The sequence below is a fragment of the Martes martes genome, assembly GCF_963455335.1.
Source record: "Martes martes genome assembly, chromosome: 14".
In the NCBI taxonomy this organism is placed as follows: Eukaryota; Metazoa; Chordata; class Mammalia; order Carnivora; family Mustelidae; genus Martes; species Martes martes.
This window is the reverse complement of record NC_137902.1, coordinates 75,023,635-75,046,747: the sequence shown is the minus strand read 5'-3', so window position 1 is coordinate 75,046,747 and position 23,113 is coordinate 75,023,635. Positions and strand designations below refer to the sequence as shown.

General features: G+C 37.7%; 1 protein-coding gene across 1 annotated transcript in view; it reads right to left on the bottom strand.

Annotated features, from left to right (window-relative positions):
- Positions 1-5,926: 5,926 nt before the first annotated feature.
- The window catches only part of LOC308354880 (uncharacterized protein), a 30,282-nt gene continuing 13,095 nt past the window's right edge, over positions 5,927-23,113 (bottom strand). The window contains exons 4-6 of the mRNA XM_080822688.1: positions 14,457-14,583; positions 13,843-13,938; positions 5,927-10,194 (exon numbers count right to left, since the gene is read on the bottom strand). Coding sequence (XP_080678814.1) covers positions 7,961-10,194; positions 13,843-13,938; positions 14,457-14,583 — 2,457 coding nt within the window. The 3' untranslated portion in view covers positions 5,927-7,960. The remainder of the gene's footprint in view (positions 10,195-13,842; positions 13,939-14,456; positions 14,584-23,113) is intronic.

Genomic DNA, 23,113 nt, shown 5'->3' with positions numbered 1-23,113 from the left:
TAGGATGCTCTGACAAGTACACATCTCTCAAGTGGTATACTTGTCCCACACATACATCATCCCAATCACGAGAAAACATCAGGCAAACATTATGGGGGACATTCTACAAAATAACCAGTAAGTATACATCACGTTCAGAAGGGAGGACCAGCTGGAGTTGCAGGACGTGACACCAGCAGTCTGTGTGGGATATGTCACTTGACTGAAGGGACAGCTCCTCAGTCCTCCTGGTCTTTCACAACCTTGACACTCTGATGAATACTTACTTATGTAAGAGTGGGGCTCATTCACAGGATACCAACAATTATAAAATACATTTAGGCTTACTAGTTAAAGTATCATTACCACATGGCAACCAGAGGCACAGTTTCAACATTTTAACATTTTATAATAATTATTAATTATTAATAATAATAATTCAGCAATTGTATTATTTCAACATTCATAATAATAAATACCAGACTTCATGAATGTTGCTATATTATTTCAAATTTGCATACCAAAAATAATCTTAGACATGGTATTCTTATTATGTATTCTATGTACATATATGTGGGTTTTAAATATACAGGAAAGGAAGATGTTAAAGGTTACACACTGAACTAAAAGCAATGGTTACGGCAAAGAAGACTACCGATGTATAAGTGGGGGTCCAGAGAAACTAATTATTGAATGGTTTATTTTGAAATAATTTTAAACTTTAGGAAAGTTGCAAGAACAGTGCAAAAAATTCCCATATCCCCCATTCCTACATTCCCAACTGTTAACATTTCCCTGCATTTGTTTCATATCTGTCTGATCAACCAACCTATCAGCATTATTCTCTTCCTGAGTATATTAGGTAGAGCTGCAAATGTCATACACCACATTTCCTAAGGGCTCCACTAGGCATGCTCCTAAAACAAAGACACTTTCTTACAGAACCACCAACCAAATAAGCAAGTCAGAAAATCAACCTTGACAGAACACCATTGTCAAATCCACAAACCCCATTCCAATCTTAACAACTGTCTCAACAAAGTCTTTCCTTTCTAGTCCTGGATCCCAGCAGTCTGGATCTGTCCTGTTGTTTCTTCATTATCAGACTTAGGTCATGCTTTCTTGATAGTCACCACAGAAAAGATGGGTCAGTAAGTACCATGTCAGGGGCCACACAGTGCTGATGACCATGGTGTCATTAGCCTGGATCATCTTGTCATTTTGGTATCTGCCAGGATTCCCTGCCATTATAGCACCATTAAGCCCCTTGAAATTGTAATTGTGGAGATATATATTCTGAGATTATGCCAATAATCCGTTCCTCATTCACTCACCAATCTAAGTATTTGTTAATAATCTCTCCTGAATCAATCACCATGATGGTTACCGAATACTGGTTTTCCATTTCCATTATTCCTCATACATTTACTAGTAAGGAAGAGATTTCCCTTCTCCCCACTTATTTCTGTATCAATATGGATTCATAGCTTTCCGTTTTATAATGCAGGTTATATTCCAAAGTTACTATTCATTTTTATGATCAAGTTGTTCCATATTTGGCCAATAGAAGCATCTTCAAGATGGCTTTTATGCACTTTTGCTATGTCCCCCATTATTCCTTGAGCCATTCCTTGCCTTCTCTCATAGGAAAATGTTTTAGGCTCATCTGCTTTTCCAAGTCCAGGCCTGGAATCAGGGGGTTCTGCTTCCTTCAAGTGGAAAATAGTATCTAGAAACCAAACTCTAGAAGCCAGGCCTCATTGCTACTGGGACGGAGTTGCTCCTAAGCAATCTCAGCATAAAGAGCTAGGAAATCTGTGTAAGGAGGACATTCACACACACACACACACACGTATACCTGCATGTACATGTGCATGTGTCTACACACATATGTACACACACACCCATAAATGTATCTATCTGTGTATGTATATTTAAAAAATGATCAGTTCCTACCAATACCTCCAATTCTGATTCAACAACTTGGGGTTCTGTTCAGTCTTCTGCCTTTCTATATTTATAAATACTTTCAACAGGAAGAAACTTGGCTCCTATTTTCAATACATTCATCTTCCCCTCAATGAGATCCATCTCCAACCATGCCAGCAATTTCCTCTATCTATAATCCTCTTAGCTGCCAACTCCCAGTGTCCCATGCATCTGTGATAGGAACAGCTATATTACTCTGCTCCTCTGTGTGGACATTCTCTCTTGAGAGGCCTCAAGAGAGAAGGTCTTGACCTCACTGACCTCTAATGGGACTGCTGTCCCTGTGCTGGGAAGGGAAAAGAAAGGAATAGATGTAATTTTAAAAAAGAACCCATTCCAGTATTATCTGTAAAATAGAAATAATAAAAATGAAGAAATAACACTATAGATTGTTTATGTCCCATATCAGCTGTTCCTTCCAAAACAAATCATGTGGCAAAACTAATTCCAATGTATTAATATTTGGAGGTGGGGCCTTTGGGGGATGATTAGGTCATGAGAGTAGAACCCTCAACGAATGGGATTAGTGTCCTTATATAAGAAACCCCAGGGGCGTCTGGGTAGCTCAGTGGGTTAAAGCCTCTGCCTTCGGCTCAGGTCATGATCCCAGGGTCCTGGGATTGAGCCCCACGCTGGGTTCTCTGCTCAGCGGGGAGCCTGCTTCCTCCTCTCTCTTCCTGCCTCTCTGCCTACTTGTGATCGCTGTCAAATAAATAAATAAAATCTTAAAAAAAGAAGCAAAAAACCCGAGCGATCCCTTACTATGTCTGCCTTGTGAGGACACAGGGACAAAAGGGGCTTCTATGAAGCAGGAAGTAGGCCTTCAGCAGACACAAATTCTGCCAGTGCCATGATCTTAGATTTCCCAGCATCCAGAAGTGGGAGAAATAAATATCTGTTGCTTATAAACCACCTAGTCTACCACCTAGTCTACGGGCTTCGTCATAGCAGCCTGAATGAACTAAGATGTACAATTATACAACATGGGTCTAGGGTTTTGGGTCACCTTAAGGATTCTAGGAGGTTCCCACCCTTAGCTCCTACATTCCACAAGCTGCTCACCGTGGTTTCTCCTGCCTGATTCACATTCTCATCGTCATTACTACAGCCATTCATCCACTGAGTTAAATTTGACTATTTCTAGCTCAAGACCTGACACGAAGTAAGTGTTCAGTAACATACGTTTAGTCACTATACAGAGGGGCCCAGAGAGGGACAGTTGCCTTAGATAACCCAGCCACTCCCTTCATCCACACAGGACATTCACAATGCCTCTTCCTCCCAATACAAGGGCTGGTGCTAGCCCAGGAACAAAATGCCTGAGCCCAGAGACCACCAACTCAGGAGTAAACATGGGTACCAGCCACAGCTACCAATGCCCTCCAATTTCCTTTACTTTTTTTATTTTTATATTTTTTAAAGATTTTATTTATTTATTTGACAGACAGATCACAAGTAGGCAGAGAGGCAGGCAGAGAGAGAAGGGAGGAAGCAGGCTCCCTGCTGAGCAGAGAGCCCGATGCGGGGCTGGATCCCAGGACGCTGGGATCATGACCCGAGCTGAAGGCAGCGGCTTTAACCCACTGAGCCACCCAGGCGCCCCACTTTTTTCTTTTTTTAAGATTTTATTTATTTGACAGAGATCACAAGTAGGCAGAGAGGCAGGCAGAGAGAGAGAGAGAGAGGAGGAAGCAGGCTCCCCGCTGAGCAGAGAGCCCAATGTGGGGGCTCAATCCCAGGACCCTGGAATCATGACCTGAGCCGAAGGCAGTGGCTTTAACCCACCAAACCACCCAGGTGCCCCTCCTTTACTTTTTTAAAAAAGTGACCCAAAGACCCATGTGTGAGGAATAACGCATGGAAGAGATATGAGTTCTAAGTATACAGTAATCAGCCCAGAGTCCAGGCTCTTCTGCTCGGGATACGTGAGCTTCCTCTAGAGAAGATTCTTAGAACCAGTTTAATTTTTAACCAAGCCTAAAATTAACCAATTTTAATTTATAGCTTAACATTATTAATGAAGTTAAAGAAACAAAGATTAGGTGATTTATCTATCAAGCACAAACTATATTTTCTTTGAAAATAATCTTAAACTTAGGAAAAGTTTGCAACGATACTGCAAATAACCTTTTATTCTCTAAATTACTGAGAGCACGTTGTCGATGTTCCAAATACTTTAGTAACAAGCATATATAACACATTTCAAACATCAAAATCAGGATACTAGCACTACCACCCACCACCTAATCCTCAGACCCCATTCACTTTTCACCCGTTCTCCAAATCATTTCCTTTACAGCCAAATGATTTAATCCAGGATCACACGTTGTGATTTCATCTCTCTTCAATCTTCAACCTGGAACACTTTCTCAGTTTTCTTGACTTGCATGAACTTGACATGTTTGGAGATTACAAGCCACTTATTTTAAAAGGTGCACCTCACTGTGAGTTTGTTTGCTGGTCCCTCCTGCTTAGACTCAGGTTAGACACTTTTGGCTGTATTCTCATGGTCTCCTATTAGATAGCACACAAATTCACTACTACTGAGTCACACCAAACGTCAGTTATTATTCATGTTAACTTCAATCACTTGACTAGGTTGGGCCCGCCCCCTTTTTCTACTGTAACCACACTTAGGCTTTACCAGCTGTCATGCTGGCCAACAGTACTCACTTGAGGACTGCAAGGATGGAGGAGGGCAAAGGGACATGCTTCTTCCCGTTTGTTTCCTGTGGGCTTCCCATCAGCATCCTGAGCCGTCAGCACCTTAGCAATACTGTGTCATGCCAGTCAGGCACAGGGTCTTCTGAGAGCAGCAGCTCAATTCAGTTTGTGATTTTGGTAACACGTGGATACTGGCGCCATCATGCCCCATCAGAGAAACCAGTGCCAAGCAACCAGCACTCTCTCCTCAGCCAGTATGGGCCCTAATCCCGTGGGGCCCCTGCTCTGGGCTCGGACACCCACACCAGTGGGTCAGGTTCCTTTCAGAGGCCTGCACTTCAGCTCTGAGGGATCCTCCCCTGTTCCCTCCATTTGACCAGTCTAGAGCTGGTAGCTGCTGCCTGCAGTTGCTACTTTAGTGATACACTTGACTTTTATTTTTCCCTTTCAGATTCCTGCCGTCTTCATGAAACTCAGTGTTCCCTTTTTACCCTTTCAGATCCCTAGTTAACAACTGTATATCAAGTTAACAATGCTCTGTATCATATTGTTTCTGTTCAAATCACTGCTATGGTTTCTGTCTTCTGACAACCCTGATGTGTCTCACTGGAATTGAATCTCAAGAAGAGAACTTTTGTTTTATTCACTGCTGCACAATGCCCTCTACTTAGTAAGTGACGAATAAATACTGATTGAATCAACAAATGTTTGTATTTACAGTCACTAAAACCTTTTTCTCACTGTGGGTTGAGGATTCAGCTCTACTCTGTATGAAATACTCAATGTCCAAAATAGTATTGCTCATAATCATGAAAAATTAGAAACAAGAGGCCTTTCAACAGAATTAAGTTATTTTAATAGAACGGAATATAAGATACTAAAAAATAGCCAGAGCTACATATATAAACATGGACATAACCCCAAACCATTTTGCTGGTTTTAATAAAGGAATAGTGCTCAGGATAAGGCACAAAGCGTGACATGACAAAATGTTACTAGAACCACTGAAATTCACAATGAGTTTATACACAGCAGCAAAAAGCAGAGAGTGAAGAACAGTGAACTCATCAGTGTGGGGTAGTAGGGTGGTGTCCTATGGTTGGTCCATCCAGATTGTGCACCACCAGCAGAATAATGGGGACAGGAATACAGGGCCTAGAAATGTAACAGCCACACCAAAGGATAAATCTGTATACAATAAAAATGTGTTTTCAAATCGGTGAAATAGGGGTGAATGAATCAAAAGGTGAAAGATCAACTGGCTATTCGTTTGGAAAAAAAACAAAGTTGGGAGTTTTAGTTTACACCATATTTAATCAACAACAGAAAGAGATCAGTAGATTATTCCATTTACTTTAAACACATTTGTTTTGTATGTTTTAAGGACAAACCTGACAAAATACAAAGTTTTAATAAGAATCTTCTTGTATCAACTCAAGAAGCAGAAACACATTTCATACTGCAGGATGACAGACCATTTTATTTTTAATGTTCAAGTTCTAAACATAAATGCCTTTAGCTCTAATAACAGAAAACTCTGACCCAAACTGTTCAGTATCTGTGAGGTAGATAGTATTATCTCCATTGTGCAGATGAAGAAATTGAGGCAGAGATTAAATCACTACATAGGTCACTCAAATAATAAGTGACACACAGAACAGCTTGTCTGAAAAAAACATGTATAACTGTAGGAGGAACTACGTGGCATTCTACCACATTAAATACAAATGCAGATAGTTCTTCGCTCACATAAAATTTGAACTTCACTCTTAAAACTTATGTAAGTATTCTCTGGACATAACACAAATATAAAGTGGGGAAAATTTCTTCAGTGGGCACTGCTTTCAATCTGTACAGTATAAGAAGTACCTAATGTTCAAGACCAATGTTGAGAACTGATTCAGGTGTGTATTTTAAATGTGTACTGAATCACTGTATACATCAAATAAATCTTGATTTTATCAGTCATTATTTGGGTTATTTACTAAAAGAACGGTTTGTTAATGCCTGTACTGATTTACACGTGCCACCAGAAAGCAGAAAACATACATGACATGTAGTATTTCACGCATTCAACGTTTCTTTAAAAAGTACATATTGTGGTATAAGTATCTGATGGGACAATACCAGTTAATGTCAGAAAACATAGTGTATGTCACAAAAATTATTTAGATAAGAGTGCATTGTTCCTACTATAACTGTTTTGGAACCTAAAACAAAAATCAAGCATACAGAATGTAGACGTTAAGGGGCACACTCATATGTTTAAGCCTGATAAAGCTCAGAGGCTTATTATTCACCTAAACACATAGTACTGTTACTTTATTCACATAGACACTTATGGCTGTTACTTTGTTTACATATATTGTTCACATATATACTTAGTGCTATTACTTTATTTATATATACACTTAGTGCTGATGTTTACAAAGTACTGCTATTTTATTCACATATACACTTAGTGTTGTTACTTTGATGTCTCAACTCACTTGTGTCTCAAAGCCACATATTCTTTGTTGACCACTGTGGTCAAATAAACATCCCATGTTAGATTATTAACAAGGTATTTAGTATTGCATCCAAAACATCGCTTCTGGAACAAGATTATTTCTGGACGAGGATGTTTTCCTCACTTCCTAAACTGACAATTTTCCTTTGTTATGCATTCTCTGATAAATTTTGAAGTGTTTCTCAAGTTATTAGCTTCTACTCTACTCTCAATTATATGATGGTCAATCAGAAGCAGATTGTGAAAATTCTCCTACATTCATTTCAGTTTAGGGTGTCTCAATTCGTAAATTTCTGACTTACAAAATGCTTGACTTGTTCATCAAAGTTTATTAAAATGCAGAATACTGAGAGCAGTTTCCCCCCTAATGAATTCTCTGACATACAGTGTTTCTCATGCCTTCATTAGATTCACAGGGTATATGAAATAAGGGATGGCTAGGATATACTATGACAACAAAAAGCCTTAAACGTGTACTGTCTGAACAAATCTGAAATTTATTTCTGGTTCATGAAAAGACTTACAAGGGATGTTAGAGAAGACAGAACTCTGGCCGGGACCCTGGTTTCTTCAAACCTGTGAATCTATAATCTCTAATGACTAGCTCCCAAGTACCCTGAGGATGATCCCCATACCCTTTGATTAGGAAAAGAAAAATGGAAGTAGGAAAATTTTCAAACGAGGTCCCTTACAGGCTTGGAATTTATGCCAGAGGTCACATGGCCTCATGAACGGAAAGCCAGAAAATCTTGACTAGTATGTAACCAGAAAGAAAAATGGGTATGAGAAAAAACCCAGCAAGTTTCTGCTACAGAGTTTCTACCCTAGGTGAATTCCTTGATGGTTAGTAAGGGCTGATTTCCGGCCGAAAGTTTTTCCACATTCACAGCATTTATAAGGTTTCTCTCCTGAGTGAATTCTCAGATGGGTAGTGAGGGTAGACTTATGACGAAAACTCTTCCCACACTCATTACATTCAAAGGGTTTTTCCCCTGTGTGAGTTCTCTGATGATTAATAAGAGTCGACTTTGTAAGAAAAGATTTCTCACATTCATGACACTGAAAGGGCTTCTCTCCTGTGTGAGTTCTCTGATGTACATTAATGGCTGACAGATGACGGTAAGTTTTACCACATACATTACATTGAAAGGGTCTATCTCCTGTGTGAGTTCTCTGATGTTGAGTGAGGGCTGACTTCTGGCAGAAGGTTCTCCTACATTCATTACATTCATAGGGCTTTTCCCCTGTGTGAGTTCTCTCATGTCGAGTGAGGGATGATTTCTCATAAAAGGATTTCCCACATTCATTACATTTATAAGGTTTCTCTCCTGTGTGAATTCTCTGATGTGCGTTAACGTCTGACTGCCGATAAAAAGTTTTACCACACTCATTACATTGAAAGGGCTTCTCTCCTGTGTGAGTTCTCTGATGAACATTAACTTCTGACTGCCGATAGAAAGTTTTACCACATTCATTACATCGAAAGCGTTTCTCTCCCGTGTGAGTTCTCTGATGCACATTAACGTCTGACTGACGATAGAAAGTTTTACCACATTCATTACATTGAAAGGGTTTCTGTCCTGTGTGAATCCTCTGATGTGCATTAACGTCTGACTGACGATAGAAAGTTTTACCACATTCCTTACATTGAAAGCGTTTCTCTCCTGTGTGAGTTCTCTGATGAACGTTAACATCTGACTGCCGATGGAAAGATTTACCACATTCCTTACACCGAAAGGGTTTTTCTCCGGTGTGAGTTCTTTGATGTGCATGAACATCTGATTGCCAATAAAAAGTCTTACCACATTCATTACATTGAAAGCGTTTCTCTCCTGTGTGAATTCTCTGATGTGCGTTAACATCTGCCTGCCGATAGAAAGTTTTACCACATTTGCTACACTGAAAGGGTTTCTCTCCTGTGTGAATTCTCTGATGTAGCTTAATGTCTGACTGCCAATGGAAAGTTCTGCCACATTCATTACATTGGAAGCGTTTCTCTCCTTTGTGAATTCTCTGATGTACCTTAATGTCTGACTGGCGATGGAAGGTCTTACTGCATTCACTACGTTGGAAATGCTTTTCTCCTGTAGGAGTTCTCTGATGTTGAGTGAAGGCTGACTTCTTGCAGAAAGTTATTCCACAATCATTGCATTCATGGGGATTCCCCCCTGTGTATGTTTCCTTATGTCGAGTGAGAGATGACTTCTTGCAAAAGGACTTCCCACATTCACTACACTTATAAAGTTTCTCCCCTATATGTGCTAACTGATGGTCCGTGATGGGTGATTTATGACTCGTTTTCCCACATGAATTAAATTCATGGGGTTTCTCTCCCGTGTGTGTTTTCTGATGCACTGTGAGGTTTGACTTGTTGTTGAATGCTTTCCCACATTCACTACATTTGAATAGACCCTCACATCTCTTTTTTTTCTGAACTTGAGTAAAATGTGACATCCTGCTGAAATTATTTTCAATTTGATTACCTTTGCATTGTTTCATTTCGAAGGATACCCCACGACATTTCAAGAGAGATGACTTCTCACAGGTTTCTCCATGTCCATTATATTCACAGAGTTTCTCTCCTGTGTCAATTTGCCTGCGTGGAATTATTGTGGTCTTTTTTCCTAAGGATTTTCCACCATCATATTTTAAAGTCTTCTCTGAAGACTGAGTATTTACATGCTGAATAATACCATTCTTATGACCAAGGGCTTTCTCATATTGATTATTTTCATGAAAACTTTCCTGAGTATGAGGTTTTTCCTGCTTAATATCAAGTAACTGCTCATATACATTTAACATGTGAGGCTTTTTCCTTGAAGAATATCTATTACTACCAATTGATACTAAAATATTTTTCAAATTCATTCCATGTAAGTCATGTTTACAGGGCATTTTTCTTGAAGGAATAAAATCTGTACTTATATTAGATGATTTCCTTAAAGCATAAACTTTCTCTGAGGTCACTTTTTTGTTGTTGAATAAAACTTGTGGCAAGTATTTGTCTTGGTTTTTCTGGATTCTCTCTGCTAAGTAATAAGCTCTGCTGTCTTCTAGAAATGAAAATATTGAACAAACCGTAAGAATTTTATAGTTCTAATGAAACTAGATTAACATACAAATGTGCTTTTATATATTTGACTTTGGTTTCAGTAGTATCTCAGGATCAAAGTGCCTCTTTCCCCACCTAGTTTGAGAAAACATATGTGGAAAAAGGAAGAAAAGCTATTAACATGCAGACATATAATTATTCAGCACTTTTATAAGTAAGACATTCAAAATGGACAAAAATGAAGATTTAAATTCAAGAAGCAGTGAAGAAAGGATGGAAGATTCTACAGGAGTGACAGATCCAGGTTGAACAAAAATCACAGGAAATAAGATGAGTCCAACTGAGCTAATGAAAAGTAATTGAAATAACAAGAAAAATGAGTAGGCAAATATGTTCATGGAAAAAAATGTGACATTAAGGAGACAGAATAGGTCTAATATGCTCCAATCTGTATTGTTTTAGTAATATCCAAACAAGTTCTCATGCTTCCAGTTAAATTTCCCTCCCACACAATAGCAAGATAAATTTCTGAAAGCACCAAAGGCCTTATGTTCAAGGAGAGAGTCATCAGACTGTACTCAAATTCCCCTCCCAATAGGAATGCCAATGACCCAAAATGAAACACAAAATAATGACAAAATGAGTAATCTTGTGCCAACATAGATTCAATGTATCTCCCTATTTTGGCTCTGATACATTCATATTGCTCTACTATAGCCACTCAACAGGTGAAACTATGTTCACTTATTTTTCCTTAAAATAGCATTACCTATGCCAAAATACTAATATTTAATTTTCCTTTATCTTTCACATCTCACATTTGCACATTTCAGGTTTCTGTTTATTATCAAAACTTAAGGATCATATGTTTCCAAACAAATCTCAGGAAATGAGTAACATTTATATTGATTTACCATTTTAAAAATATTGTCCACATTTACTACCCAACAAAGTCTATCTCAATCTAAAAAACCACTGGCCTGACCCAAGTACCACGTGACGACTGTTAGAAGTCATCATTCTAGCAAACAAAATTTACACCAACTAAATCCACATCAGATCTTCAAGCTGCCATCCTACGACTCCTCAATCAACATCTTCTGTGCCAGTTTAGTCAGTTATTTGTCTCATTAAATTACTCATTCTTGACTATAAAGTCAAAGTGTGTTGTCTCACTCAGAGCCACAGCTAGGGTATAGGCTATATACTATCTAGGAAAATGACATAATAACACCATTATTCCAACCCTTCAAGAATGCCTTTTCAAATCTTCATACTTTTAAAACTCTCAAACTTATATTTGTTCTATATCTAAGAGTAGTTCCAATGTAGATGAGCTCTTTTTAACACAATCATAAATAGCACTGCTTTGTAATATACTGTATTTCTCGAATATACACATATTTAATGTTCTAAAATCTAAAAATCTAAAATCATCCAGTATAATATATACATATTTAACTTTCTAAAATGCCTCTTATAATTGATCACAGATCTGTGCTCAGCAGGTCACACTATAATGAGCACGATATTTTTTACTTAGTGGTTTAATCACATAATGATCTAGTTACAATCTATGGCTTCTTAGAGTTGAGAGAATGACAATTTTTCCTTAATTAAATGCTGAATTTAAAGTGTTTCATGCAATTTTATTCTCATTCTTCAATCCAAAGGATGGCAAACTTTTCCTTAAAAGGCAAAACAGTATACCTTCTAGGTCTTGCAGGCCATACCCGTCTATCACAATACCAAACTCTGCTATTAGAGCATGAAATTGGCGAAAGCCCATATGTAAACGAAGGAGTATGGTTGTGTTGCAAAATCATTTTATTTACAAAAACACGCGGTAGGTCTGCAGACCACACTTTATAACCACTGCTCATAACAGGTGTTGTTAAGTCTGATTTTTTAAAAAATCTGAGTAATTGAAATCAATAAACTTCAACCAGCTATGTGTATCAGCATTACCTGGAAAGATTTTTCAAACACAAATCTTTAGACACTATGCCATTTTATACCTGATGAATCAGGAACTATAGGTTCATGTAAGTAATCAGAGATCCTTCACAATGTTTTCAGAATATGAAATTTTTCCTTTCCTTGATCATGTTTATTAAATGTCTATTTCAGATTATATACCAAAGAAAGAAAGAATAACACAATTGTCTTTCTCTTTGTTAGATCATACCCAGGTGTGAAAAAAGGTATTATCAGGTAACAGATCATTTACTTGTGTTTCTTCTGAAAGACCCACTACATGCTGAGCATTGAGAAAGAAGACATTAATTACACTGGCTCAAACATTCAAAATTCTCTTCCTTCTTGAAATCAGGTACACTTAACTTTTTTTTTTTTTTTGGTACACTTAACTTTTACTATAACAACATTCAATATAATAACAGTAAAAATAGAGTTTTACTTATATACTAAACAATGTTCTAAGTAATTTTCATTTATTAATGCATTTAGTATCTAGTCAAGGAAAGCACACAACGAAGAAAGGTGTGTTATGGGAAAGCACACAGGATGCCTAAGTGACATTTAATGCAAGTGGATCAAATGATGTTTAGCATGAGTATAAGCAACCTAAAAATAAAACTGGAGCAGCCAAATAAGGTCAGAATACAGTCGTCAATAAAAGGTACGTTAATTTAAATTTCATGGAATAAACAGGAGGAGCACAGATTTATTTTGTCACGCTACTGAAAAAAATAGATGTTCTAGGCAAACAAAAACACAAAAACACCACCATCAACAACAAAAGAACTCTCAACAACTACAATTAGGAATGGGAAAAAATAAAAATATGCGGGAATATAGTTCTTACTGATATTGACATAAAGCAAGAACATGAAAACTATTAGAAATTTACAAAGGAAAAAAATACTCAAAAATAAAAAAAAATAAAAGAACAAGTTTGTCATGTATGTTTAATTTTTTTTTTTTTTAACCAACCTCTAGTTTTATCAGACTATAACTAGGGAATATTTTATTTCCTACTTCCTAGGATTTACCAAGGGTTTCCTTTTAGCATCATATACTTCCACTTGTTTGCAAATGTTTTTAAGCACTAAAATAGGTCTTTTCCCCATTTTCTTAAGGTACCAACAGAAGTACAATTGTAAAATTAAGGCTGTAATTTTGTTACATTAATCTGATAAATATGAATTTGTAAACCTATTAATTTATAGGTAATTTTAAAAAATAGTATCAAGTACTACAATACAATATGTAACACTGAAAGTGTTTCCTCCCTTCTCCTCAAGAACCAAATTTTAGTAGATTTTCTTACTTTTCTTAGTTTTACCTTTGTGTTATTAAACACAACAAAGCCAGTATTACTTGCTTATCTGCATAAATGATATCCTTGGACCCTAGCTTTGAATAATCAGAAAACCAGTTTACATTCCTCTGTAGCATTACCCTTTTCTCTTCCAATTTTAGCGCATATATATATACACACACATATATGTATATGTATATATAATATATAAAATACATATTTTACATTTCTCTACTTCTAAAGTAGGCGCCACTAGGAAGAGATTCTTAGAAAACATTTTAAATAATGTCTAATTCCTAAACTGACCGCCTAGATTATAATTTCCCCTCGCTTCCTCACTAACCTTTCTGGTACTCACTAACTCACCTGGGTAGTTCTGGTATAGAAATTCTTCCTCTAATATCCATGGCTCCTTTCCTTCTTCCAACTTGAAGATCACTGCTGGCTTTTTAATGGGATACCCTGTAAAAGGAAAAATGACAGGGGCGCTTGGGTGGCTCAGTGGGTTAATGCCTCTGCCTTCGGCTCAGGTCATGATCTCAGGGTCCTGAGATCGAGCCCCACATTGGGCTCTCTGCTCAGGAGGGAGCCTGCTTCCCCCCTGCCACACCGCCGCCTGCCTCTCTGCCTATTTGTGATTTCTGTCTGTCAAATAAATAAATAAAATCTTTTAAGAAAAAAAAAAGGAAAAATGACACAGAATTTGGACATGGGCTATAGCAATCATATATATATATTTTTTTTAATAGCAACTTTACAGGAGAGAGAAGGCAGACTTTCTGAAGCTGCACCTTGATGAGACTGATTTAAACATTCATGGGATGTGAGCATACAAAAATTCTTCCCTGTGCTCAAAAGAGATTAACAACCGCAGATCCTGAAGCAAAAGTCTCAACCACATAAACTATAAAAGACCAAACATTTTGGTATCTAAGAAATGAACTGCATGTTATACAAAATTTGACATGAAAACTGCTTACCCACTGAGACAAAGTTGTGGTAGTTCTCCAGCATCACATCCCTGTACAGGGTCCTCTGAGCAGGGTCCAGGTGCTGCCACTCCTCCTGGGAGAAGTCCACAGTCACATCTCCAAATGACAGTGACCCCTGGAAGAGCACATTTCTGTTCAGTCTGAAGTTGTCAGAATTGGGGTGGCACAGGAAAGAAATAGGGAAAGAAATTCTTCCCAGGTTCACTGTTGAGAACTGGTGTTACAATATGCCTATTGCATACATTATCTTGTATTAGGTTTTGTAGAAGTTAAAAAAAAGAAAAGCAAAGTAAAAGTAAAAATTAGCTTATTTTAATTTATTAACGCTCTATGCCTTGAAACGTGAATATTAACAAGAATAAAACACTGTTCTTATTCTCTAGAAAGTTAAATACTACACAAACACAACACACTCCACAACTAAAAATAAGGTATTACTAGAACACATTAGCATACATAAAAAAGCAAAGGAAAGAAAATGTAAAATGTATATTAGAGTCAGAAAAGGAAAAAAAGTAAAGCTGTAGGGCCTGAAATGTGATGGACAAATGTTCTTTATGACTATGAGGCAACAGCTGACTTTGCTTCTGCTCCAGGATGCATAAAGCAAGGAAGAAAATCACTCTTACTCCTACAATGAAAATGAGTCAGACTACTTTCAAATTCATCATTTTTTTCCCTTACAGGGGAGGCATGATTACAAAGCACCCAAGTGCCCCAAATCTAGGAAGACACAACACCCACAGGAAGAGAGAAAATGTGTTTTTGCCTACCTGAGTTGGACCACAGATAAGAACTCAACCAGAATAGGGGGAATTTAATTAATGAAAACAGAGTGTGAACTGACACAACAATGAGAAACCCCTTCGGACCACAGACATGGAGGAGACTTGCACCTTTTTACAAGTGTTTTTTTTCTTTCCTTTTTTTTTTTTTTTTTTTTAAAGGTTTACTGATTTATTTTAGAGAGGAGAGGAGGGGCAGGGGGAGAATGAATCTCAAGCACATTCTACACTGAGCAGAGCTCCCTGCAGGGCCCAATGTCATGACCCTGAGATTAAGACCTGAGCCAAAACCTAGAGTAGGATGCTCAACTGACCATGCTACCCAGATGCCCATTTACAGGCTTTTTCTCTGTGAACCCCACTGGGCACTTACTCTATTCCTGGGGAAGAGGAGGATTATGCACTGAGTCGACAACTACAGCTGGATGGGTGGTGGGAGCCAAGAGCATCAAGAAGGCCACATCCCCATGACCCAAGGACACAGGGCTGACTTAACACTGAGGCCATATTGGAGTAAGAGAACATATTCTGCCCATAACTTCTCACCACCAAGCTAACAAGCTTGGAATAACAGAAGTACCAACAGAATATTGCTGACAGAAAGACAAGAGATAAATAAAAGCATGTAAAGAGACCCTCTCTGAGATACACAGCAAGGAAAACCCTTAAAACTCAAACGAACAGACAGAGCTCTGGTAAATGAACCTGTATCCTAAAACACAAGGTAATTCTATAGAAAGTCAAAGCCTATTCTGCCCTGAGAGTAGTAACAGAAAATTAATTCTCAAATCCTGCCCAACTCCTAACTAGTTAAACTCGAACCCATGAACTAAAGGCCTCACAGGGAATTGCCATTTCTAGCAATAAAATCTAGTTATCCCAGTTTAGAGTCTGACCCAAGACATATACACTTCAACAAAAAATTACAAAGCATATGAAAAGGAAAGAAACTAATAGAATACTACAAAGATACAAAGTAACCATCAGAAATAAATATTACATAGATGTTGAAACTATCTAACAGGATTTTAAGTAATTATAACTTTATGTTAAAGACTCTAATGTATGTTAAAACTCAAAAGGTATAGGACATACAAAATCAAATGGATAATTTCAGCAGAGAGAACCAAATGGAAATCTAGAAATGGGAACACAGTAAGAGATGAAAAACAACCACAATGGGACAAAACTAGAAATCGATTACAAGAAAAAAAACTAGAAGAAATACAAATATGTAGAAATCTAAATCTAAACCTGAATAACATGTTACTCAAAAATGAATGGGTCAATGAAGAAATCAAAGAGAAAATCAAGAAATATCTGGAGAGAAGTGAAAAGAAAATGAAAACACAACAGTCTTAGAGATGGAACAAAAGCAGTACTAAATTACAATGCTCAAGACCTACATCAAAACCAAGAAATAACTCAAATACATGACCTAACCTTACACCAAAGGGAACTAGAAAAACAAAAAACAAAACCCAAAGTTAGCACAAAGAAAGAAATAATAGGGGTGCCTGGGTGGTTCAGTCAGTTAAGCATCTGAGTCTTGACTGCAGCTCAGGTAGTGAGCCCTGTGCTGGGCTCTGCATTCAGCAAGAAGTCTACTTCAGATGCTCTCTCTCTGTGTCCCTCTGCACCTCCCTCCCCCTTCGCAGTCTCTCTCTCTAAAATAAATAAATAAATCTAAAAAGAAAAAGAGAGAGAGAGAGAGAGAAGGAAATAATAGAGATCAGAAAGAAATAAATGAAACAGAGATGACAAAAGAAAGAACAAAGAAAAGATCAATGAGGCTAAGAGCTGGCCCTCCAAGAAGATAAACAAAATTGATAAAACTTTAGTCAGATTAATCAAGAAAAAAAGTGAGAGGACACAAACATATAAAATTAGAAATGAGAGAGGATTAGTTAAAATTGACACCATAGAAGTACAAAGGACTGTTAAGAGATTACGATAAAAAAATTACATTGGAAAACTAGAAAATAACAGATAAATTCCTAGAACATACAGTCTCTTCTGAGACTGAATCATGAAGAAATAGAAAAATCTGGGGAAGGGCACGTGGGTGGCTCAGTGGGTTAAAGCCTCTGCCTTCGGCTCCAGTTGTGATCTCGGGGTCCTGGGATCAAGCCCCGAATCAGGCTCTCTGCTCGGCAGGGAGCCTGCTTCCCCCCCACCTCCGCCTGCCTCTCTGCCTACTTGTGATCTCCGTCTGCCAAATAAATAAAATCTTTAAAAAAAAAATCATCTTAAAAAAGAAAAAAGAAAAATCTGGGGAAAAAGACATAATGACTAGAAATAAAACTGAACTGGTAATAAGAAAACTCCCAACAAAAAAAAAATGTCTAGGACCAGATGGCTTCGCAGGTGAATTCTACCAAGGATTTAAAGAGTTAATATCTATCATTTTCAAACTATTTCAGAACACAGAAGAGGAAGGAATGCTTCTTAATTTATTCTATGAAGCCAGCATTACTCTCACAGGAAACCCCAAGTCACTACAAAAGAAAATTATATACCAATATCCCTCAGAAAGACAGATGCAAAAATCCTCAACAAAATATTAGCCAACCAAATCCAACATACATTAAAAAAACCATTCGCCAGGATCAAGTGGGATTTATTCCAGCAATGGAAGGATGGTTCAATATACACAAATCAATCAATGTCATATTCAATGGTAAAAAGCTGAAACCTGTTCCCCAAGATCAAGAACATACAAGGATATCCACTCTTAACCACTTTTATTCAACACAGTACTGGCATTCTTAGCCATGGCAATCAGACAAGAAAAAGAAATAAAAGACATCTGAGTTGATAAGGTCCAAGTAAAACTGTATTTCAAATGACATCATACAATACACAGAAAAACCTAAAGACTCCACCAAAAAAATATTAGGCCTAATAAATGAATTCAGTAAAGCTGTGGGATACAAAATCGATATATAGAAATCTGTTCTGTTTCTATACCCTATAAAAAAGAGCAGAAAAAAACATTTTTAAAATACTGTTTACAACTGTATCAAAGAGAATAAAATACCTAGAAATAAATTTAATTTAAAATATAAAAGACTAGTATTCTAAAAATTTAAGACATTAATGAAAGAAATTGAAGGCGACACAAATAAATTGAAAGATATACTATCCTCATAGACTGGAAGAAGCAATATTGTTAAAATTAAAATGTCCATATTACACAAAGCAATCTATAGATTGAAGTCTACAGATCTGCAATCCCTACCAAAACACCAAGAGTGTTTTTCACAGAACTGGAACAAAAACATCCTAAAATTTGTATGGAAGCATGAAAGACCTCAAATAGCCAAAGCAATACTGTGAAAGAACAACAAAGCCTGAGGTATCACAATCTTAAATTTCCAGAAATACTACAAAGTTACAATAAGGAAAACAGTATGATACTGTTGCAGAAATACATACATAGGTCAATGGAACAGAACTGTGAGTCCAGAAAAAAAATACATACACACATAAAGAGAGGGAGAGAGAACAACAATTAATCTATGACAATGGAGGCAAGAATATACAATGGAGAAAAGACACACTCTTCAATAAATGGTGCTGGGAAAAATGGACAGCTACATGCATAAGCATGAAACTGGGCCACTTTCTTACACTACAGACAAAAATTATCTCAAAATAGATTAAAGACCTAAATGTAAAATTTGAAACTGTAAAACTCCGAAAAGAAAATACAGGTAGTAATCTCTTGGATATCAACCTCTGTAAAACTTTTCTGAATCAGTCTCCTCATACAAGAGAAACAAAGGCAAAAATAAACAGGAATATATCAAACTGAAAAGCTTCTGCACAATGAATGAAACCATCAACAAGATGAAAAGGAAATCTAATGAATGGGAGAAAATACCTCCAATGACATGTCTGGGAAGGGGTTAATATCCAAAATATATAAAGCATTCACACAAACATAAAACAACAAACCCCAAATAACCCAATTAAAAAGTGTGCAGAATGATGCTCCCACCACAATAAACAGTACGGAGGGTCCCCCCAAAATTAATATACTAACACAATATTAACATATATTAAATTAATATATTAATATGACCCAGTAAATCTACTACTGGGTATTCATACAAAGAAAACAAAAATACTAATTCAAAGATATATGCACCCCTGTATTTATTTATAATAGCCCAGATATGGGAGCAGCAATAGTGTCCACTGATAGATTAATGGATAAAGATATAGATTAATGGATAAAAATGGATAAGGCTAAATGGAATATTATTCAGCCATGAAAAAGAACTGGAGCTTGCCATTTGTGACATGGATGAACCTAGAGGGTACTATGTTAAGTGAAACGACACAAAGACAAATCTATATAATTTCATTTATATTTCACTTACATTTAGAATCTGAAAAATAAAACAAATGAGCAAACAGCAGCAAAAGAGAAACAGACTCATAACAACAAAAGAGAGAGAAACAGACCCATAAACACAGAACTAACTGGTGGTTGCAAAGAGTACAGGGGAGGGGAAATGGGAGAGATTAGGGAAGCAGATTAAGAAGTACAAACTTCTCAACTGTAACATAAATAAGTCATGAGGATGAAAAGTACAGCCTAAGAAATATACTCAAAAATACTGTAATTTACTTACAGTGATGAGCATTTCATGTTATATAGTAGTTAGGTCACTCTGACTTACACCTAAAACTAATATAATGTCGACAATACTTTATTAAAAGTTAAAAAAATTTCAAAACTAAAAAGCAAAAACAAATACCCCCCCCCACACACACAATAACTTCAACCAAGAATTATTTATTGAAAACATCTTAAAAAATGAAGAAACAGGCGCCTTGGTGGCTCAGTCCGTTAAGCATTTGCCTTTGGCTCAAGTCATGATCTTGGGGTCCTGGGATTAAGCTCCATGCACAGCTCCCTGCTCAGCGGGAAGCCTGCTTCTGCCTCTCCCTCTGTCCTTCCCCTCGCTTGTACTCTCACTCTCTGTCAAATACATAAATAAAATCTTAAAAAAAAAAAAAAAGAAGAAGAAATAATGCCTTCCCAGAGAAACAAAAATTTAAGGAATGCTTTATCAGCAGAGCTACTCTGCAAGAAATATTAAAGGAATATGGTGCCAATGAAACTTGAATCTACACATAAAAATGAAGAGTAATAGAAATAGAATAAAAAAGGAAAATTTAAGTTAATTCCTCCCGTCCCAATTTTTAAGTGTTCTAAAGCAACGATTAGAAATCTTTTTCTGTAATGAACTAGACAGTAAACACTGTATTGTGAAGGTAGCCCCAGACAATACACAGAAGAAAGCATGAGGCTGTGTTCCCAGGAAACTTAATTTGTAAAAGCAGATAGGGAGCTGAATTTCACCCATGGGCTTCAGGTTGCCAATCCTTATTCTAAAGATAATTGACTGTCTAAAGCATAAATAGTAGTACTGTATCATGTGTATATACTGCATGTTAACGTAAAATGTATGGTGCAAGAACACAAAGGACAGGAAAGAAGAATTGGGAATATACTGCTATAAGGTGGTTATACTATAACATCATGTGGTTTAATATTTGAAGGGAGGCTCTGATTAATTAAAAATGGCTATTATAAGTCTTTCACTAACTATTTTAAAAGTAAAAAAGGGAGGTATAAATAATAAGTCAAGGAATGCCTAGGTGGCTCAGGTGGTTAAGCATCTGCCTTCAGCTCAGGTTTAGGTCATGACCCCAGGGTTCTGGAATCAAGCCCCACATTGGGCTCTCTGCTCATCAGGGAGCTTGCTTCTCCCTCTCCCTCTGCCTGCTGCTCCCCATGCCTATGTGTGTGCACTCTCTGTCAAATAAATAAAATCTTAGAATAAAATCAAATAAAATAAGACAACAGCAATGATAAAATGGAATAACAGAATACAAATTCAAAAGAAAAAAAATAGAATAGAAAAATAGCTAGCAAAATGGAAGATTTTAATCTACCATATCAATAACCAATTTTTAAATACGAGTGTTCTAATCAGACCAGATAGATCATCAGATTGGCTTAAAAACAGGACCAATTATATACTGCCTACAAGAAACTCACTTCAATTATAAAAATACGTAAGTTAAAAGAAAAAGGATAAAGAAATATAACACAAACAATAATCCAAAGGAAGCTGGAGTAGCTGCATTAATATCAGACAAAACAGACTATATATTAGGAAATACTATTGAAGATAAATAGGCACATTCACATTATCTTAATGACAAATGGTCAATTTTCCAAGATAAAATTAAATGTACATGTAACTAACAAAGCAGCTTCAAAATGTAAGAGGTAAAAACTGATAGGACTGAGAGGAAAAACAGACAAAAATTAATACAGTTGGATGGGACACCTGGGTGGCTCAATGGGTTAAGCCTCTGCCTTCAGCTCAGGTCATGATCTCAGGGTCCTGGGATCAAGCCCAGTATCAGGCTCTCTGCTTAGCAGGGAGCCTGCTTCCCCCGCACTCTCTGCCTGCCTCTTTGCCTACCTGTGATCTCTGTCAAATAAATAAATAAAATCTTTTTAAAAAATTAATACAGTAGGACACTTCAATATTTCTCTCAGTAATCAATAGAAGAAGATAACTGGAAAGAATATAGAAGTCCTAAACAACACCATCTCTGAACTAAACCTAAGTGACATCTGTAGAACACGCCACCCCACAATTTCAGGAAAATCTTTCTTTCTCATTAAGAATCATTATTGGGAGGGGAGGAGTCAAGATGGTGGAGAGTAGCAGGCTGAGACAACATCAGGTAGCAGGAGATCAGCTAGACAGCTTATCAAACCAGTCCGAACACCTACAAATCCAACAGGAGATCAAAGAGAAGAAGAGCAACAATTCTAGAAACAGATAATCGACCACTTTCTGAAAGATAGGATGGATGGAGAAGTGAATCCAAAGTGATGGAAAGATAGACCATGGGGGGAGGGGCCGGCTCCCGGCAAGAGACAGAGCAACGGAGCACTAAATCAGGACTTTTAAAAGTCTGCTCCACGGAGGGACATCGCTCCAGAGGCTAAACCGGGGTGAAGCCCACACGGGGACAGCGTGGCCTCAGGTCTCACGGGGTCACAGAAGGATCGGGGGTGTCTGAGTGTCGCAGAGCTCGCAGGTATTAGAGCGGGGAATCCGGCTACAGAGACAGAGCCGAGGAGTGAGCTCTCAGCTCAGGGTCACCTTGAGCTGTAATCCATGGCACAGGCCACTGCTCTGTGAGTGGGGTCCCCACAAGATCCGGGGAGACACCCGCTAGAAGAGCTCAGGGATCTGCGGGGTTCGGAGACTCCAGGCGGAGTTGTGTGCCAGAGACAGAGACACTTGATCACAGGCTGGGTGAGCTCGGAGTGCCGCCGGAGGCCAGGGAGACGGGAGTGATTGAGAGCTTTTCTCCGAGGGTGCACTGAGGAGTGGGGCCCCGAGCTCTCGGCTCCTCTGGGCGGGAGACTGGGAGGCAGCCATTTTCATTCCCATCCTCTGGAACTCTATGGAAAGCATTCAGGGAACAAAAGCTCCCAAAAGTGAACCCGAGCAGATGACTTAGCTTGGCCCCTGGTAAGGGCAGTGCAATTCTGCCTAGGGCAAAGACACTTGAGAATCACTACAGCAGGCCCCTCCCCCAGAAGATCAACAAGAAATCCAGCCAAGACCAAGTTCACTTACCAAGGAGACGAGCAGAATTCCAGAGGAGGAGAAAGCAAAGCATGGAATTCATGGCTTTCTCCCCATGATTCTTTAGTCTTGCAAAGTTAATTAATTTTTTTAAATTTTTTTTTCTGCTAACTTTTTTAACTTTAACCCTTTCTTCTTTTAACGTTTTTTAACTAGTTTATCT